Source organism: Hemitrygon akajei, chromosome 27, assembly GCF_048418815.1.
Source record: "Hemitrygon akajei chromosome 27, sHemAka1.3, whole genome shotgun sequence".
In the NCBI taxonomy this organism is placed as follows: domain Eukaryota; kingdom Metazoa; phylum Chordata; class Chondrichthyes; order Myliobatiformes; family Dasyatidae; genus Hemitrygon; species Hemitrygon akajei.
Genome location: NC_133150.1, coordinates 46,785,217 through 46,803,212, shown reverse-complemented (window position 1 = coordinate 46,803,212; position 17,996 = coordinate 46,785,217). Strand labels below are relative to the sequence as shown.

At 44.7% G+C, this 17,996-nt stretch overlaps 1 protein-coding gene across 1 annotated transcript; it reads left to right on the top strand.

The window, feature by feature from the left end:
- Positions 1 to 535: 535 nt before the first annotated feature.
- Positions 536 to 17,523, top strand: LOC140717351 (acidic mammalian chitinase-like). The gene is made up of 12 exons (XM_073030854.1): positions 536 to 628; positions 1,882 to 1,911; positions 2,004 to 2,205; positions 4,465 to 4,521; positions 7,388 to 7,553; positions 9,971 to 10,095; positions 10,688 to 10,814; positions 10,933 to 11,115; positions 12,500 to 12,616; positions 13,847 to 13,985; positions 14,815 to 15,072; positions 17,404 to 17,523. Exons 1-11 carry the CDS (start codon positions 604 to 606, stop codon positions 15,063 to 15,065), a joined length of 1,422 nt encoding a protein of 473 aa, XP_072886955.1. The 5' UTR covers positions 536 to 603; the 3' UTR covers positions 15,066 to 15,072; positions 17,404 to 17,523.
- Positions 17,524 to 17,996: the final 473 nt, after the last annotated feature.

Below are 17,996 nucleotides of genomic sequence, written 5' to 3'. Positions count from 1 at the left end.
CTCTCGACGGTCCTCCTGTAAAAGTTGGTTAAAATGGGGGAAGGGGGAGACTCACTCGCCTCAACCTCCTCAGGAAGTGGAGGCACTGCTGAGCTTTCTTGACCAAATAGGTAGTATTGAGGGATCGTCCGTTATGTGCACTCCCAGAAACTTGGTGCTGCTAACTCACCCCTCGGAGGAGCCACGAATGTGCTGTGAGGAGTGGTCAGTCTTCATCTTCCTAAAGTACTGAGCTGCTTACTGGTTCCTCATACTGGCTTTCCACCACTTCAATTTTACTCACCCCCACCACACAACAAGTACACGTGGCCAACTTCCATCTCAGAGATTTCCATTTCTCTAGTAAAACAGGTCTGAGGTTAAAATGAAGGTCAACAGTCTGAGCGATACTACAAAAGGTCTGATTGTTGGTTAAGAGAAAACAACAAGGTCTTTATGCAGTTAAGATAAGAACTATTATTTTCTCTTTGTAAATAGCAGGAGGATCATTGTGACTGACCTCTTTCTTGCAATAAAGTGAATAACAAACAGATTTAACTACTTCCATTGATAAGAAAATTATATAAAAGAGGCTGTTGAAGTCAGCATCAGAACAGTGGCAGAATGGCAAAGCTTCTTCTTGCAACAGGTAAGTGCCTTTTGCTTTTTAAGACAGTTTGATACTGTCAGGTATACTGTTTGATCGCGATTCAGGTCTAGATTATATGAGCATAAGAATAAGTTAACTTATTTCTAGAGTTTTTTTTATTTTATTTAACCAGCATAACTTCACCATTGCTGGACTCTGTCAATATGATTTGCAGCTGTTGCTATCCACCGCGTCCTTGGTGGATACGCTATCCCTCAGTGTTTTTCTGTAGGAGTGCAGAAGAGTGGGAAGACTCTTCATCCAGCTTCTTGAGAGTACCTCACGTTGTTTTACAGATGCACCTGATCAGTTAATGAGTTTAACAATGGAGGCATAGAACTCTGAGAAACATGAAGTGTTCCTCACTGTTATGTTTCATCTACCACTTACCTGCCCACTCCAGCAACCTGAACCTACCCGTCCACTCCACCGATCTGTCACCTACCCGTCCACTCCACCGATCTGTCACCTACCCATCCACTCCACCGATCTGTCACCTACCCGTCCACTCCACCGATCTGTCACCTCCCCGTCCACTCCACCGATCTGCATGCCAGCTACCCATCCACTCCACCGATCTGTCACCTCCCCATCCACTCCACCGATCTGCATGCCAGCTACCCACTCCTCGGTGTCTAAGACTACTTTTTGAGTTGGTTGTTCTTTGCAAATTTGAAAGTAGACCATAAAATATAAGACCCTTACTAATCAAAACCTATCAGTCTCTGCCAGAAATATACCCAATGACGCAACCTCCACAGCCATCCCTGGCAGTTAATTCCACAGATTCACTGCCCTCTGGCTAAAGAAATTCCTCCTCATCTCTGTTCTAAATTGACGTTGAGGCTGTGCTCTCTGGTCCTAGACTCCACCCTGTGGGAAATATCCCTCCACATCCACTCTAGCTAGGCATTTGAATATTCCGTAGGTATAAATTCACAAAACAAAAGGGGAATTGCGAGGGAGTGTGGGTTCGGTAATGGGTTAGTGGAGGGGAAGAAGCTGTTCCTTAAATGGTGAGCGTGGGCCTTCAAGATTCTGTATCCCTTCCCTGATGGTGGCAAGAAAAGAGAAGGCGAATTACCATATCAGAGAATGCATGAGCACGTGTAAGAGCAGAGTATGACTCAGAGAGAGAGGGAGGGAGGATGGATAGCTTCCCAACCACTAATATAACAATATTACTGTATAAGAGCAAAGGCTTCGGCAAAGGTTGATGGTATCTATAACACGTCCTATGTTCACTGTTACAGCGGTGCTCTTGCTGGCGTGCCTGGAACTGGGTGAGTCTCACAATCTGCGCAACTCAAATCCTTGCTTCACTTTCTCTCTGTTGGGTCGAGGCGTTCCCCTCACTCCTGTTTCCCGCCCGCAGGCTCTGCCTACAGACTGGTTTGTTACTTCACAAACTGGGCTCAATACCGACCCGGGGAGGGGAAATACCTGCCCAGCAATGTGGACCCCTGCCTGTGCACGCACATCATCTACGCCTTCGCCGGGATGAAGAGCAACCAGATCTCCACCTACGAATGGAACGACCCGAAACTCTACCACGAAATCAACAGCCTTAAGAACAAGTAAATGACCGCACAGTAACTGTTGACAATATTAACACACTCAGTATTTTAGGAACAGCTTCCTTCCCTCTGCCATCAGATTTCTGAACAGGACCTCACTGTTTTCACCGCCTATTTGAATATATATTTCTCATCGTAATTTATAGTTCGCGTTGCAAAACAACGCATTTCCCAACATAAGTCAGTGATAGTGGAGCTGCTCCTGAAAGCACGCAGGCGCGCTGTTGAGAGGGATGATTAACCAGCCACGATGGAATGGCGAGGCAGACTTGATGGGCCGAGTGGCCTAATTCTGCTCCAATGTCTTACGGTTTTATGATTTCGACATGAAGCCTGGTAAATCCGTCCCCCTCCCTACCGATTCTGCCGGACCCACACAGTTGCTGCATATAACCACAAGGGATTCTGCAGATGCTGGAAATCCGGAGCAACACACACACACAAAATGGTTAATACCGGAAGGAGGGCATACATGGAGGAGAGTATGGGGGCTGTCAGAAGCAGGTTCTTACACACAGGGTGGTGGGTGCGTGGAACGCCCTGCCAGGGGTGCTGGTACAGGCCGATACTTTAGGGAGATTTAGGAAACTCAGGTCGGAACGTGGATGACAGGAAAAAGAGGGACGACGTGGGAGGGAAGGGTTAGATTGATCTTAGAATAGGTTAAAATGGCAGCACAACATTGTGGGCCGAAGGGCCTGTACTGTGCTGTAGTGTTCTATATTCCTAACTGCTGGGGGGAACATAACAAGTCAGGCAGCATCTATGGAGTGGAATAAACAGTGGACATTTCCGGCTGAGACCCTCCATCAGGACCAGAGTCTCAGCCAGAAATGTTGATTGGTTATTCCCCTCCATAGATGCTGCCTGACCTGCTGAGTTCCTCCAGCGTTTTGTGTGTTCCTTCTGTTCCCGGCATCTGTGATCTTGGTGTCTCTAATTTCATCTTAAGTTGGAAAACGTCCATGGAAGCGCAGCTGGGTGGAGCAGCTCTGGGTCCGATTAGGCTCAGCTCAATCAGAAATTCACCCAGTTTCTTGCTTTAAGCAACAAAGCATCCTGTAATCACTGAGTGTCCCACCTCATGTTCGTTGGCATGGTCAATCAAGCAAACCTGTTTCAGCTGTTGAGGTCCGCCATGTGTGCAGACCTGTTCTACACCCAGAGTAAGCAGGATATTACCAGATATGATTCAATTCTCCCCAGACACTTGCAAAGACACAAGGCAGCCCATGGTTTTCCTATGTTTTCAGTGATAAGATGTCACTCTCCATTCGCGGGAGGTGCGGCCAGCCTGTGCCTATGCCGCCAGCCTTCCCCGGCTAAACAATTTGATCCATGCACACAGTGCATGGTTAGGCAGCATTAATGAATGGGAATTAAAGCAGTCGACGTTTCGGGTCGAGACCAGAGTGTCGACAGTTTACTCCCCTCCATAGCTGTAGAGCTCCTCCAGCTTTTTGTGTATGTGTGTGTGTACTTCAACATTTCCATCATATGCAGAACCTGTTCTGTTTGAGATTTCTTCCATGCATATTGTTCAGGGGATATTCTGGAGAAAATGTTTAACTTGCAATAAAAGACAAAATGCTGGTGGAACACAGCAGGCCAGGCAGCATCTGTAAGGAGAAGCACTGTCGACGTTTCGGGCCGAGACCCTTCGTCAGGATGAAACGTCGACAGTGCTTCTCCTTATAGATGCTGCCTGGCCTGCTGTGGTCCACCAGCATTTTGTCTGTGTTGATTGAATTTGCAGTACCTGCAGATTTCCTTGTGTTAACTTGCAATAAATGTCATTTAATCAGAATCAGGTTTAATATCACCAGTGTATGTCGTGAAATTTGTAAACTTTGCAGCAGCAGTGAAAAGCAATATCTGATAATAGAGAGAAAGCATATACGCACTTACTGTAATATTAAGTAAGTAGTGCAAAAAATAGTGCGGAGGTGGTGTTCATGGGTTCAATGTCCTTTTAGAATTCGGATGGCAGAGAGGGAGAAGCTGTTCCTGAATCATTGATCATAGATCATGACTACATGCCTTTCAGCCCACAATGTGAGACTGGCCCATTACTTAAGGGACATGTTTCACTGAATTTGCCCCTCACTATCTCTGAATCCTGCCTGTCGCACGTTGGGGCAAATTGTCTCACTTAAATGTAATGACAAAAGAGCAGAAATTCCTGAAAAGTCCGGAAAATGTCCTGTCGTTCTGAATGTTATTCTAAAACAACATTTTCTTCATTTTTTTCCCCCACAGGAATGCAAACCTCAAGACCCTCCTGTCGATCGGTGGCTGGAACTTTGGAACTCAGAAGTAAGATGGAAACTTACACATCATTCTCCACACATTCCGCTACTACCAAAGGGATCCTAATGCCTATCTTTATCTCCATCCCCTCCAGTTTCCGCAGGGATCCATGATTCTCCTGTACGTTCGCCCTTCCCCACTAACCTCCCTCTTGGCACTTAGCCCTGCAAGTGGGAAAACTTCTAAAGCTGCCCATTCACCACCTCCCTCACCTCCATTCAGGGCCCCAACAGTCCATCCAGGAGGAGACACCTGGTGAATCTGCTGGGGGTCTTCTATTGGGTCCGATGCTCCCGATGTGACCTCCTCTACACTGATGAGACCTGTTGTACCGCTTCAGCGAGCACCTCTGTTCTGTCCACCATAAAACACTTTAATTCCAATTCCCATTCCTGTTCTGATATGTCAGTCCAAGGTCTTGTACCAATTTGAGGGAGCCTTTGGAGTGGAGGAGAAATACCTTTCATCCTCTCTGGGTAGCTTCCAACCTGATGGCATGAATATTGATTTCTCCTTCGGGTAAAAATGAATTTTTTCTCCCTCTCTGTTCTTCTACTCTCCACACTCTGGCTTCTTCGCTCTTTTCCCCACCTGCCTTTTAGCTCCCTCTGGGTCCCCTCCTCCTTCTCTTTCTCCTGTGGTCCACTCTCCTCTCCTATCAGACTCCTTCCTCTCCACTCCTTTACCGTTCCCACCCTCCTGGCTTCACCCATCACCTTCTATTATCCTTCCTCTCCACTCCTTTACCATTCCCACCCTCCTGGCTTCACCCATCACCTTCTATTATCCTTCCTCTCCACTCCTTTACCGTTCCCACCCTCCTGGCTTCACCCATCACCTTCTATTATCCTTCCTCTCCACTCCTTTACCGTTCCCACCCTCCTGGCTTCACCCATCACCTTCTATTATCCTTCCTCTCCACTCCCTTCTTATTCTGGTGTCTTCCCCCTTCTTTTCCAGCCCTGAACAAGGGTCTCAGCCCAAAATGCTGACTGTTGATTCATTTCCAATGATGCTGCCTGTCCTGCTGAGTTTCTCCAGCGTTTTCGGTGTGTGTTGGTCTGGATTTTCAGCATCTGACCTCCAACCATTTTATAGTTAATTACTTGTTTTTAAAGCATTGGAAAAGCAGCAGCCAATTTATTCACAACAGGATCCTACTGGCAACAATGAATTCAATGACCAAACTATCTATTTCAGGAATTGTTAGCTCTGATATTGTTCTTCTAATGGTTCTGAAGAAACATTTAAAGTCTATCTTGGTCCAACAGCTCATCTGCAGAGCAAAATGTCTAACTGTGTAACACTGCGTTTGTGTTAAAGATGGAAATTTTGTATTTGGGTGTCCGATGACAATTGCTTCACTTCCAGTTGCTTGGGCTATCAAATGAACCTGTTTTGGAAAAGATATCCTTGTACTCTTAAATAAATATATAGGGTATTACAGTACAGTAACCTGTTCAGTGAGTGTTATTAAACTGAGCAGCGTACAAATTTCAAATTGAGTAATGTAAGTGACTGTCTGCCAGGAAATAATGATAATGTCATTTTCAGAAAGTATCATTGTAACTGGTGCCTCAGGTGAATACAGGTACAAAGAATAAATTATACAGGAACTTGGGTACTTAATGAGGGAATGGGTAAATCTGTAACAGCAGAGTTATTATAGTACTGAGCTGGAGCTTAGGAGCCTGGATTATTCCCACTGTGTGGGGAAATTGTCACAAAGGGTTAACTTACAGGTTGAGTCCATGGTGAGGTATGCAAATGCAATGTTAGCATTCATTTTGAGAGGACTGGAATACGAAAGCAAGGGTGTAATGCTGAGGCTTTAGAAGGCACTGGTCAGACTGGAGTATTGTAAGCCCTTAATCCAAGAAAGGAGGTACTGGCATTGGAGAAGGTCCAGAGAAGGTTGACAAGAATGAACACGGTAATGAAAAGGTTGATGTATGAGTTGAGTTTGTTGGCTCTGGGCCTGTATGCGCTGGAGTTTAGAAGAATGAGAGGGTGGGGATCTCCTTGAAACCTATCGAATGTTGAAAGGCTTAGATAGACTGGAGAGGATGTTTCCTTTAGTGAGGGAATCTAGGACCAGAGGGTACAGCCTCAGAACAGAAGGACTTCTGTTTAGAACAGGGATGAAACTGAATTTCTGTAACCAGGGTGACAAATCTGTGGAATTTATTGTCGCAGGCAGCTGCAGAGGCCAAGTCATTGGGTATATTTATAGCGAAGGTTGATAGGTTTTTGATTAGTAATGGTGTCAAAGATGGGAAAGGGGAGAAGGCAAGAGAATGGAGATGAGCTGCATGATAAATCAGCTGTGATGGAATGGTGGGGCAGACTTAATAAGCCGAAAGGCCTAACTCTGCTTCTTAGGGTCTAACAAAAGCCTGCCTTCTTCTTTAGGAAGGGGTGTAGCTGTTGGATCCTGGTGTTCTTGTGATCCAGAGGTTTGCAAGTCAAGAATGAAACACAAAATTTATTTTTTGCAGAGAACAAGGAAACTGTGGTCACCCTAAAGCAGGAGTTCCCAACCTAGGGTCCACAGATCCCTCAGTTAATGGTAGGGGTCCATGGCATACAAAAGGTTAGGAACCCCTGACTTATACTGACAGCTCCAGTTGCTGGAGGATGAGAATTCAAAGCTTGAGTGAAGAAATATCTCCTCATCTCTCTCCCTGAAACTTATGAAGATTGGTAGAATCATTCGAGTTGAAAAAATGCAGCAAATATCAATTCTATGATGGGAAGATATTAAAGATTTCCTGGTTTATTTTGAAATATTAAAGGGTACCAAGGTGTTAAAAACAGTTGTGTTGCAAAGACTAAATGCAGCAGCCCTGACGCCTGTCTCAACTCCTTGCAGATTCAGCGCCATGGTGGCCTCAGCAGGAACTCGCCAGATCTTCATAAAGTCTGTGATCAGCTTCCTGAGGGGTTATGGCTTTGATGGTTTGGACTTGGATTGGGAATATCCTGGGTCTAGAGGGAGTCCTTCCGTTGATAAGCACCTCTTTACCGTTCTGGTCCAGGTAAAGTCAAATATAATTAACTACGTGCTTCACCACTAGTTAAACTGTTGAATATATTTTATATATTTAAAATTAATCTCAAGATTCTCACCAGGAACAGATTTCCACAGACTAGATGAAAAAATGTATGCATTGCCATGTAATCTATATAGCCGGCCGGTGGTGCAGTGGCATCTGCACTGGACTTTGAGGCGAGTGGTCCCGGGTTCAAATCCGGCCTGCTCCTTTCACACTTTCCATTCGTGCTGGGTTGAGTGTTGAGCTAGCAACTCGGCCTCGTAAAAAACAGAGAAAAATGATAAAGAAACAACAAGGTTGACGCCGGATGTGACACAAGGCGTGGAGAGGAACAACAAATATAATCTTGGAGAGTTACAGAATGGAAGTTAGTTCCTGGCCCACCAAATCCATGCCAAACTTCCTTTTCAATTTACTCTCAACCTATATTAATGCACATTTTTAAAAATTCTCCCTCCATTCTTATCAAAACAGCATGATTTCCATCTCTCACCTGCACACTAGAGGTGGTTTACAATGGCCTACTAACCTACTCACCTGTATATCTTTGGGATGTGGGAAGAAACTGGAGCACTCGGAAACTCACACAGCCTCAGCTACATTGGTTATGTCTACACTTCCCAGTCAACATCATCAAGGACCCCTCTCTTGCCCCTCCCGCCCATCAGGCGAAACGTACCACCAGGCTCAAGGACAGTTTCTATCCATAGAGTCATAGAAAAGTACAGTACAGAAACATGCCCTTCGGTCCATCCAGTCCATGCTAAACTATTTAAGCTGCCTAGTCCCATCGACCTGCACCTGGATGTTAGCCCACTATATGTCTACTACCTATGTACCAATTCAAACTTCTATTAATGTTGAAATTCAGATTGCATGCACTACTTGTGCTTGGCAGCTGATTCCACACTCTCATGACCCTCTGAGTGAAGATCTCCCTCATGTTCCCCTTAAACTTTTCACCTTTCACTCTTAACCCATGATGCCTAGTTGTTATCCCACCCAACCTCAGTGGAAAATGTCTGTTTGCACTTACCCTACCTATACCTCTATCAAATCTCCCCTCAATCTTCTATGTTCCAAGGAATAACGTTCTAACCTATTTAATCTTTCCTTATAACTCTTGTCATCCCGGCAACATCCTTGTAAATTTTCTCTGTACTCTTTCAACCTTATTTACATCTTTGCTGTAGGTAGGTGACCAAAACTGCACACAATACTCCAAATCAGGCCTCACCTATGTCTTGTACAACTACAATATAACATCCCATCTCCTGTACTCAATAACTTCAATCAGATTCAACAGTTCAATAATTCAATAGTTCCATTTAATGTCAGAGAAATGTATACAATATACATCCTGAAATTCTTTTTCTTCGCAGACATCCACGAAAACAGAGGAATGAATGACAATTGAAACATTCCCTACTGAACCCCTCCCATGCACAAGCAGCAGCAAAGCATCGACCCCCCCCCACACCCACCCACTTCCGCTAAAAAGCATCAGCACCCCCACCCACCAAGCAAGGCCCCCAGTAAAGACCTTACAACAAAAACTAATCATTCGCCTGACTATTTGACATGCCCCAGGCGCTCTCTCTCTCCCTAATAAAAGGGAAAAGTGGAGTCCTATTGTATACTAAAGATATACCTTTGAACTCTTGATCTCTCAATTGATCTCATCATGGGCTTTGGATTTTATTTGTCTATCTGTACTGCACTTTCTCCGTGAATGTAACAGTATATTCTGCATAAATACAAGAGATTCAGAATCAGAATCAGGTTTAATATCACAGGCATACATCATGAAATTTGTTGTCTTCGCAGTAGCAGTACAATACAGTACATAATAATAAAGAAAAACAGTTGTGAATTATGGAAAGTATGTATATATACTTGGTTATATAAACTAAATTATAATATTATAAATTTATAATATATGTTAAATACCGTGTGCAAAAATACAAATAAAAAAAGTAGTGAGGTAGTGTTCATGTGTTCAATGTCCATTCAGAAATCTGATGGCAGGAGGAAAAAGCTGTTCCTAAAGTTTTGAGTGAATGTTGAGTGTGTGCCTGTACCGGCTTCCTGATGGCGGCAATGAGAGGTTCTGCAGGTGCCGGAAACCCTGAGCAGGTCGGGAATAAAGAATTCTGGTGAAGGGTCTCAGCCCGAAAAGTCAAACCTTCATTCCTCTTCTTAGATGTTGCCTGACTGCATCCTCCAGTACTTTGAGTGTACTGTATTCTGCGTTCTGTTTTCTTTTAACTTCCTTAAGTACTTATGCATGGAACGATGAGTCTCGATTGCACACAGACAAACGATTTGTACCTGTCTTGGTACCTATGGCAATAATGAACCAACACTAATAGTGCAACTCTGACCTCTCCAACCCACAGGAACTGATGGCAGCCTTTGAGGCTGAGGGCAAGAGCAGCGGGAAACCAAGACTGTTGCTGTCAGCGGCTGTGGCTGGAGGGAAGAGTAACATCGATACTGGCTATGAAGTTTCTCAGATTGGACAGTGAGTGTTCTTCTGAACTGAAAACTCAACCTTCACCTGTGTGTTTCTCGGGAGTTTGACTGGTTAAACATTACAGCTGAGCTTTTAGGTTAGGGTTAACTGGGGTTGTAGGGTTGCTTGGGCAACATGGCTTGAAGGGCAGGAAGGGCCTACTCTCTGCTAAATCAATACATAAATAAATTTATTTGTCATATATACATCAAAACATACAGTGAAATGCATCGTTTTGTGTTAAATCGTATCAGCTAGAATTGTGCTGGACAGCCCACAAATGTCACCATGCTTCTGGCACTAATATAGCCTGCCCACAATTTACAAACCCTAACCCGTACGTCTTTGGAGTGTGGGAGAAACCGGAGCACCAGGAGGAAGTGGGGAGAATGTTCAAACACCCTTAAAGACAGCAGCAGGAATCTAACCTGGATCTTACGCTCAGAACGGTAAAGCATTACACAACCACGTTAAGGGTAATTTTACTGGTTTTCCTTCCGTCTGCAGATTCAGGGGTCAGAGCACGTTGCGTGGTGACTGAGATATTACTGGTAATTTGGTAAGCGGAGAGACAGAGTGACTCGGGTCTCCTCTCTTGCAGGGTTCTGGACTTCATCAATGTGATGACCTACGACTTTTACGGACCCTGGAGTCGGGTGACTGGGGAGAATAGCCCCCTCTATGCCCTCCCCAATAACCAGGATCAGACCAACCTGTACTTCAATGTGGTAGGTACTGGAGAAAAGGGAACCGTGCCAAACCTTTTCATTCCCTTCTCTAGACTGGCATCTAGCTTTTGCCAAATCTTTCCCACCCGACCCTGACTGCCCATCTCTTTCTCTGCAGGACTATGCAATGAACTATTGGAAGAACAAAGGAGCCCCAGCAGAGAAGCTGAACGTTGGCTTCCCCACATACGGACACTCCTTCCGGCTGACCACATCCAACACCGGGGTCTTAGCCCCAGCAGGAGGGCCCGGGCCAGCTGGCAAATACACCAGGCAGGCCGGGTTTTTGGCTTACTATGAGGTATGAACACCGATGCTGCTGCTTTAGTTCAATATTATCCTCCGTATGTAATTTCTGAATAACTTTACACTGCAGCAGACCAAAAGAAAGCTCTCCCCAAGCTGTGCAGCGGGAGTACCTGTATGTTTGTAGGTAACATCCCGTGTACCTATCCACAATCCATGTTGCAGCTAAACAAAACTTTGTTCAGACTACATCTTGCGTCTTGTGTGCAGTTCTAGCCTCCTCATGACAGAAAGGATGTGGAGATAGTGAACAAGGTGTATAAATGGTTTACCAGGATGTTTGCCTGGTTCAGGTAGAAGCAAAATCAAATAGTTCTCTCTAGAGCAGGGATTCTCAACTTCTTTTATGCCGTGCACTCCTACAATGAACAAAGTGGACTGTGGACTCCAGGTTGGGAACCCAGGCTCTGGAGTGTTGGAGACTGAAGGGAGTATTTTTTTAAATTATGAAAGACATAGATAGCGTAGATGACCAGAGCTTTACCCCAAGGTGGAAGTGGAAAGAACCAGAGGACATGCTTTTAAGGGTGGGGGTGGGAGGTGGGGAAGATTAAAGGTGACACGAGGGGCAATTTTTTTACTCCGAGAGTGGAAGGTGCCTGAAATGTTTCATTGAACCAATAAGAGAAAATCTGCACTGCCTGGCTTGCTGAGTTCCTCCAGCATTTTGTGTGTGTTGCAACGTAAGATAGAGTCTAGCAGTTGAACAACAGCTCTCATTTCAGACCAGAATTAGAGAGACCATGTGTATTTAAAGCAGAGGTTGATCATAGTCATTTGATGTGGACAATCATGGTCTTTCCAAGACTATGATTGTTCTTGGCAAATTTTTCTACAGAAGAGGTTTGCCATTGTCTTCTTCTGGGCAGTGTCTTTACAAGATGGGTGACCCCAGCCATTATTGATACTCCTCAGACTGTCTGCCTGGTGTCAGTAGTCAGTAACCAGGACTTGTGATATGCACCAGCTGCTCATACGACCATCCACCACCTGCTCCCATGGTTTTATGTGACCCTGATTTGGGGGGCTAAGCAGGTGCTACACCTTGCCCAAGGGTGACCTGCAGGCTAGCGGAGGGAAGGAGCACCTTACACCTCCTTTGGTAGAGACGTATGTCCACCCCACCACCCCAGGCAGTTGATAGGTTCTTAATTAGTAAGGATATCAAAGGTTACAGGGGGAAGGCAGGAGAATAAGGTTGAGAGGGATAATAAATCAGCCATGATAGAGTGATGGAGCAGACTCGATGGGCCAAATGGCTTAATTCTGCTCCTATGTCTTATGGTCTAATGGTTAAGAACGGACATAGAGGACAGAGCAAACAGCTGCTGAGTTTTGACCACAGTGGGTTCTAATCTAACACCTCACTCTTCCGACAGATCTGTACGTTCTTGAATGGCGCCACCAAGGTGTGGGACGCCCCACAGATGACTCCGTACACCTTCAAAAATGGAATCTGGATCGGGTATGACAACCAGAAGAGCTTTGGAGACAAGGTATCTTTGACCTTTGGTGTTCAATCCTTCCCATTTGAATGATTGCTGTAATGTGTATTGTACTGAACCGGCAGTGATCTAGCAAAAAGCTTCAGAATCACGCTGCTATACCTGTCATGGTGGTGTAATGCCAGTGATTGGGGTTCAATTTCTGCCGTTGACTGTAAGGAGCTTGTATGTTCTCCCCGTGACCAGGTTTCCTCCCACATTCCAAAGGTGTATGTGTCAGTAGGTTAATTGGTCACATGGGCGTAACTGGGTGGGCAGGCTCATTGGGTTACTCTGCTACACCCCTAAATAAAACCTTGTCCACTTCAATGCTGCACACCAGATTTACAGATCGTTCTGTGCTCACCAGATTGAAATATAATAGTTTTGTAATTTTGTAAAATTATAAAGTCACGCAGGCCTTAGATCAGGGATTCCCAAACTTTTTTATGCCATGGACCAGTACCATTAAGAGAGGGGTCTGTGGACTCCAGGTTGGGAACCTGGACTTTAGATCCTGAACCTTGTTAATTGCTAAAGACAGGGATAATTGTGCAAGGCACATAGTTAACTACCAGAAAAAGCTGTCTAAGTGCCTGCTGAGGTGGATGATATCTCAAACCTAGGCTTAGAGGGCACAGCCTCAGAAAACAAGGACATCCCTTTAGAACAGAGATGAGGAGAAATTTCTTTGGTCAGAAGATGGTGAATCTGTGGAATTCTCTGCCATAGATTGCTGTGGTGGCCAATTCATTGGGTATATTTAAAGAGGAGGTTTATAGGTTCCTGATTAGTAAGAGCGTCAAAGCTTATGAGAGGGCAAGTGAATGGGGTTGAGAGGGACAAATCAGCTGTGATAGAATGGTGGTGCAGATTTGATGGGCTGATGTCTAATTCGTCTCCTATGTCTTATGGTCTAAGTGTTTTTATTACAGTACAGTACTTTTTAATTTATGTTCTGACATTCCTGTGGGCTTAAATATTTCCTTGTGACCCACAGAGAAAGGCAGAGTCTAACCTGAAATAGCACACCAAGGAAACTGGGGATTTCTGCTTATCTGCTTACAATGTATCCCTACCCCCTGGTGCATTACATAAACCTTCACGAGGCACTGCTCGTGAAGAGGAGCTGGGAATTTCCACGACTTCAGGAGAAATTTTTTCTGTTCAGCTAGCCTACCCTGAATGTCCTTAATTTTGACCCACGATTGTCGGTATGAACCTGTGAACATTGCCTTCCAGATTGAGTGGCTGAAGAAGAACAACTTTGGAGGAGCCATGGTGTGGGATCTTGCCCTGGACGACTTCACTGGTGCCTTCTGTCACCAGGGACCCTACCCTCTCATTAACACTCTGCGCAGTGGCCTTGGGATTTCTGGAGGTAATTGTCAGAATCCGTCAAACTTCAGGCAGATGTCTGCTCACACAAAAGGCAACCTTACCGTCAGTTCCTGCCTTTCTTAGAGCTCCTGAAGTTATTTCAGTCTTGACTAGCAGGGATTTGACTGCAAAAATACTTCTGAATTTTCATGCAAGTGGAACTCCAAGCACCCTAAGGTACCTGGAGATATCAGTAGCATGTCAATATGAGGTGTCACGATTGTGTAGGGGCAGCACGAGAGCGTAGTGGTTAGCATAATGCTTTACAGCGATTGGGAGATTGGGGTTCGATTCCTGCCAGTGCCCGTTAAGGAGTTTTGACGTTCTCCCGTGACTCTATGGGCCACTATTCAAAGACGTACGGGTTAGTAAGAGAAGGTGTGGAGGAAGTTAGCAATAAAATGCAAGATCATAATGAGGTAGATTGTAAGATCACTCAATATTCTTATTTTACCGGTGTAGAAGCTCTCCTTAGGCCTGATGGTATGTGGATTCAGGTTTTTGTATCTTTTTCCTGATGGGACAGGGGGAAGAGAGAATATCCAGACTGGGTGGAGATTTTATTTTGCTGGCTGATTTCCTGAGACAGCAAGAAGTATAGACAGACTCCATAAAATGAAGGCTGTTTTGGTATGGCAACTGCTCTGCCTATGACCGCAAGAAACTGCAGAGGCTTGTGGACACAGCTCAGCACGTCACTTCTCTCTTACCACTTCTGATTGTGAAGACCTTGCGATGCTGCGGCTTGCTTTGGTTTGCCTGGGCCTGGTCTGAAGTTTGCGTCCATTTTGAATGGGGCATTGAGCTAACAAGAGTTTGTTTCTCTCCAGCTTGCGTTCCATCCAAGACAACGCTGGCACCGGTGGTTCCTCCTACTCGGGCCCCAAGCGGTGGCGGCAGCGGTGGGAGCAGTGGGAGCAGCGGCGGCAGTGGCTTCTGCGCCGGCAAGTCTAACGGTATCTACGCTGATCCCAAGAGCAAGAACACGTTTTACCAGTGCGTCAATGGAAGGACCTATGTGAAACACTGCGCAGCTGGGCTGGTCTTTGATCCTTCCTGTGACTGCTGCAACTGGGCTTAAAGAGAAGGTGAGCATGCCCACCAACCTAAAGCTGTCTACTGGGCGTCAAGTCATAGGTTTGCGTAGCATGGAATTTGCCCAGTAGAATTTGTTCATCCTCATCATGTGGAGGAACAGAGGGATCTTGGGGTTAATGCCCATAGATCCCTCAAAGTTGCCGGACAAGTTGATGGGATGGTTTAGAAGGTGTAGTGTGAGCATGCTTACCAGCGTAATGCTCTCTCTACCAGGTACCAACTCATAGAGTTGGAGCACAGAGGGATAGTGAGGTCTACGTCCACAGATCCCTCAAAGTTGCTGCTCAAGTTAATAGGATGTTTTTTAAAAAATTTATTCATTTACGGGATTGGGTGTCACCAGCTAAGCCAGCACTTATTGCCCATCTCTATTTGCCCTTGAGAAGGTGGTGATGAGCTGCCTTCTTGAACCACTGCAGTCCCTGAGGTGTAGGTACACTCACAGTGCTGTTAGGGGGAACTCCATGATTTTGACCCAGCGACAATAAAGGACCAGCGATATGTTTCCGAGTCAGGATGGTGAGTGACTTGCAGGGGGATTTCCAAGTGATGGTGTTTCCAAGTATCTGCTGTTCCCGTCCTTCTAGATGGTGGTGATCATGGGTCTAGAAGGTGCTGCCTTAGGAACTTTGGTGTGTTGTTGCAGTGCATCTTGTAGATAGTACACACTGCTGCAACTGTTCAAAGGTGGAGGGATTGGATGCTTGTGGAGGGGGTACCAATCAAGTGGCTGTCTTGTACAGGATGGTGTCAAGCTTCTTGAGTGTTGGAGCTGCACTCATCCAGGCGAGTGTCAAGTATTCCATTACACTCCTGACCTGAGCCTTGTAGATGGCAGACAAGCTCTGGGGAGTCAGGAGGTGAGTTACATCTTGCAGGATTTCTAGCCTTTGACCTGCTCTGGTAGCCACGGTGTTTATATGGCTACACCAATTCAGTTTACTGTCAATGGTAACCCCCAGGATGTTGAAAGCATATGGTTTGCTGGTCTTTCAAAGTCCAATGTTCAAAATAAACTTGTAATCAAAGTAAATATATGTCATCATATATTCATTTTCTTGGGGGCATACTCAATAAATCCAAGAAATACAATAGAATCAATGAAAGACTGTACCCAACAGGACAGACAAACAACGAATGTGCAAAAGACACAAACTGTGCAAATACAAAAGAAAAAAAATGATAATAATAAATAAAATAAGCAATAAATATTGAGAACGATGAGCTGAAGAGTCCTTGAAAGTGAGTCCATAGGATGTGGGAACAGTTCAGAGATGGGATAAATGAAGTTGAATGAAATTATCCCTACTGGTTCAGGAGCCTGATCCGGTCAATGCTGTCTACTTGTATAACACTGCCCCATCTCAGCCCTATTACCCAGATTCCCATCCCCTGCCAAGTTAGTTTAAACCCTCCTCAACAGTTTAGTGAGGGGACAAGTGAAGTTATCCCCTCTGGTTGAGGAGTAATAACTGTTCCTGAACCTAGTGGTGTGAGTCTTGAGGCTCAAGACCTTCTTCCGAGTGGCAGCAGTGAGAAGAGAGCATGAGCTGGAAAATGGGGCCCTTGATGATGGATGCTGTTTTCCTACGACACCTTTTAATGTAGATATGCTCAATGGTGGTGAGGGCTTTAAACATAATGGACTGGGCCACATCCACCACTTGTCATAGGCTTTTCCATTCAGAGGTTTAAGGGTTCATTTATTATCAAAGTATGTATACAATATACAACTCTGAGATTCATCTTCTCCAGATAGCCATAAAACCACCGTTCAAGGGTACTGGCATTTTCGTGCCAGGCTGTGATGCAACCAGTCAATATATTCCCCACCACACATCTAGAGGTGTTTGTCAAAGTTTTAGATGTCATGTCGAATATTCGCAACATTTGTAATTAAAACATAAAGTATGTACTAATGAATAAATAAGCAATAATATCAAGAACATGAGATGAAGAGTCCAACACTCTCATGCCATCCTTCTACACTGTTGTATTTTGATTAGATAATGTGATAAAATAAGATTAGAATCTCATAATAAGATAAAATTGGACACATAGAGTGGGTAGCCAGTAACCTCTGCATGTGGTTACTGAGTATTATTTCAGATGAAGATGTTGACGTGATTTTTTAAAGAATGTGATTGGATCTTTTTGAGGAAGTTTAACTCAGACCCATTGAGTGATGGATGTGTTGCTGTTAAAGGAAAAGTAAATTAAAAAAAATAAATACTTAAAAAAATTGATTTTGATGACCCTGATCTGATGTTAAAAGATTCCTCTTGGATAAGAGAGCTGAAACATGTTTTTTTCTGTTCCAGAAAGCGCTTACCTCCGCTCAATAACAACAGCAAGATGATGCCACTTCTTCAACTGTCATGCTCAGAGATAATTCTTGCAGTTGAAACAATAAAATAAAGTCATTACTTCCAGCAGATAAATGGTGTCCACTGTGCTTGTTTAAGATTTAAATTCAACAGTTTCAGCTGGAAGGAGTTCCTCTGCATACACTCAGTGGCCATTTTACTAGATACCTCCTGTACCTAATAAAGTGGCCACTGAGTTTGTGCTCATGATCTTCTGCTGCTGTAGTCCAACCACTTCAAGGTTCGATGTGTTGTACATTCAGAGATGCTCTTCTGCACACCACTGTTGTAATGCGTGGTCACTTGAGTTACTGTCACCTTCCTGTCGACTTGAACCATTCTGGCCATTTTCCTCTGACATCTTGCATTAACAAGGTGGTTTCACCCACAGAACTGCCACTCACTGAAAGTTTTTATGGGTTTTTTTGCACTATTCTCTGGAAACTCTAGAGACTGTTGTGTGTGAAAATCTGAGGAGATCAGCAGTTCTGAGATGCTCAAGCCACCCCATCTGGCGCCAACAATTATTCCACGGTCAAAGTCACTTA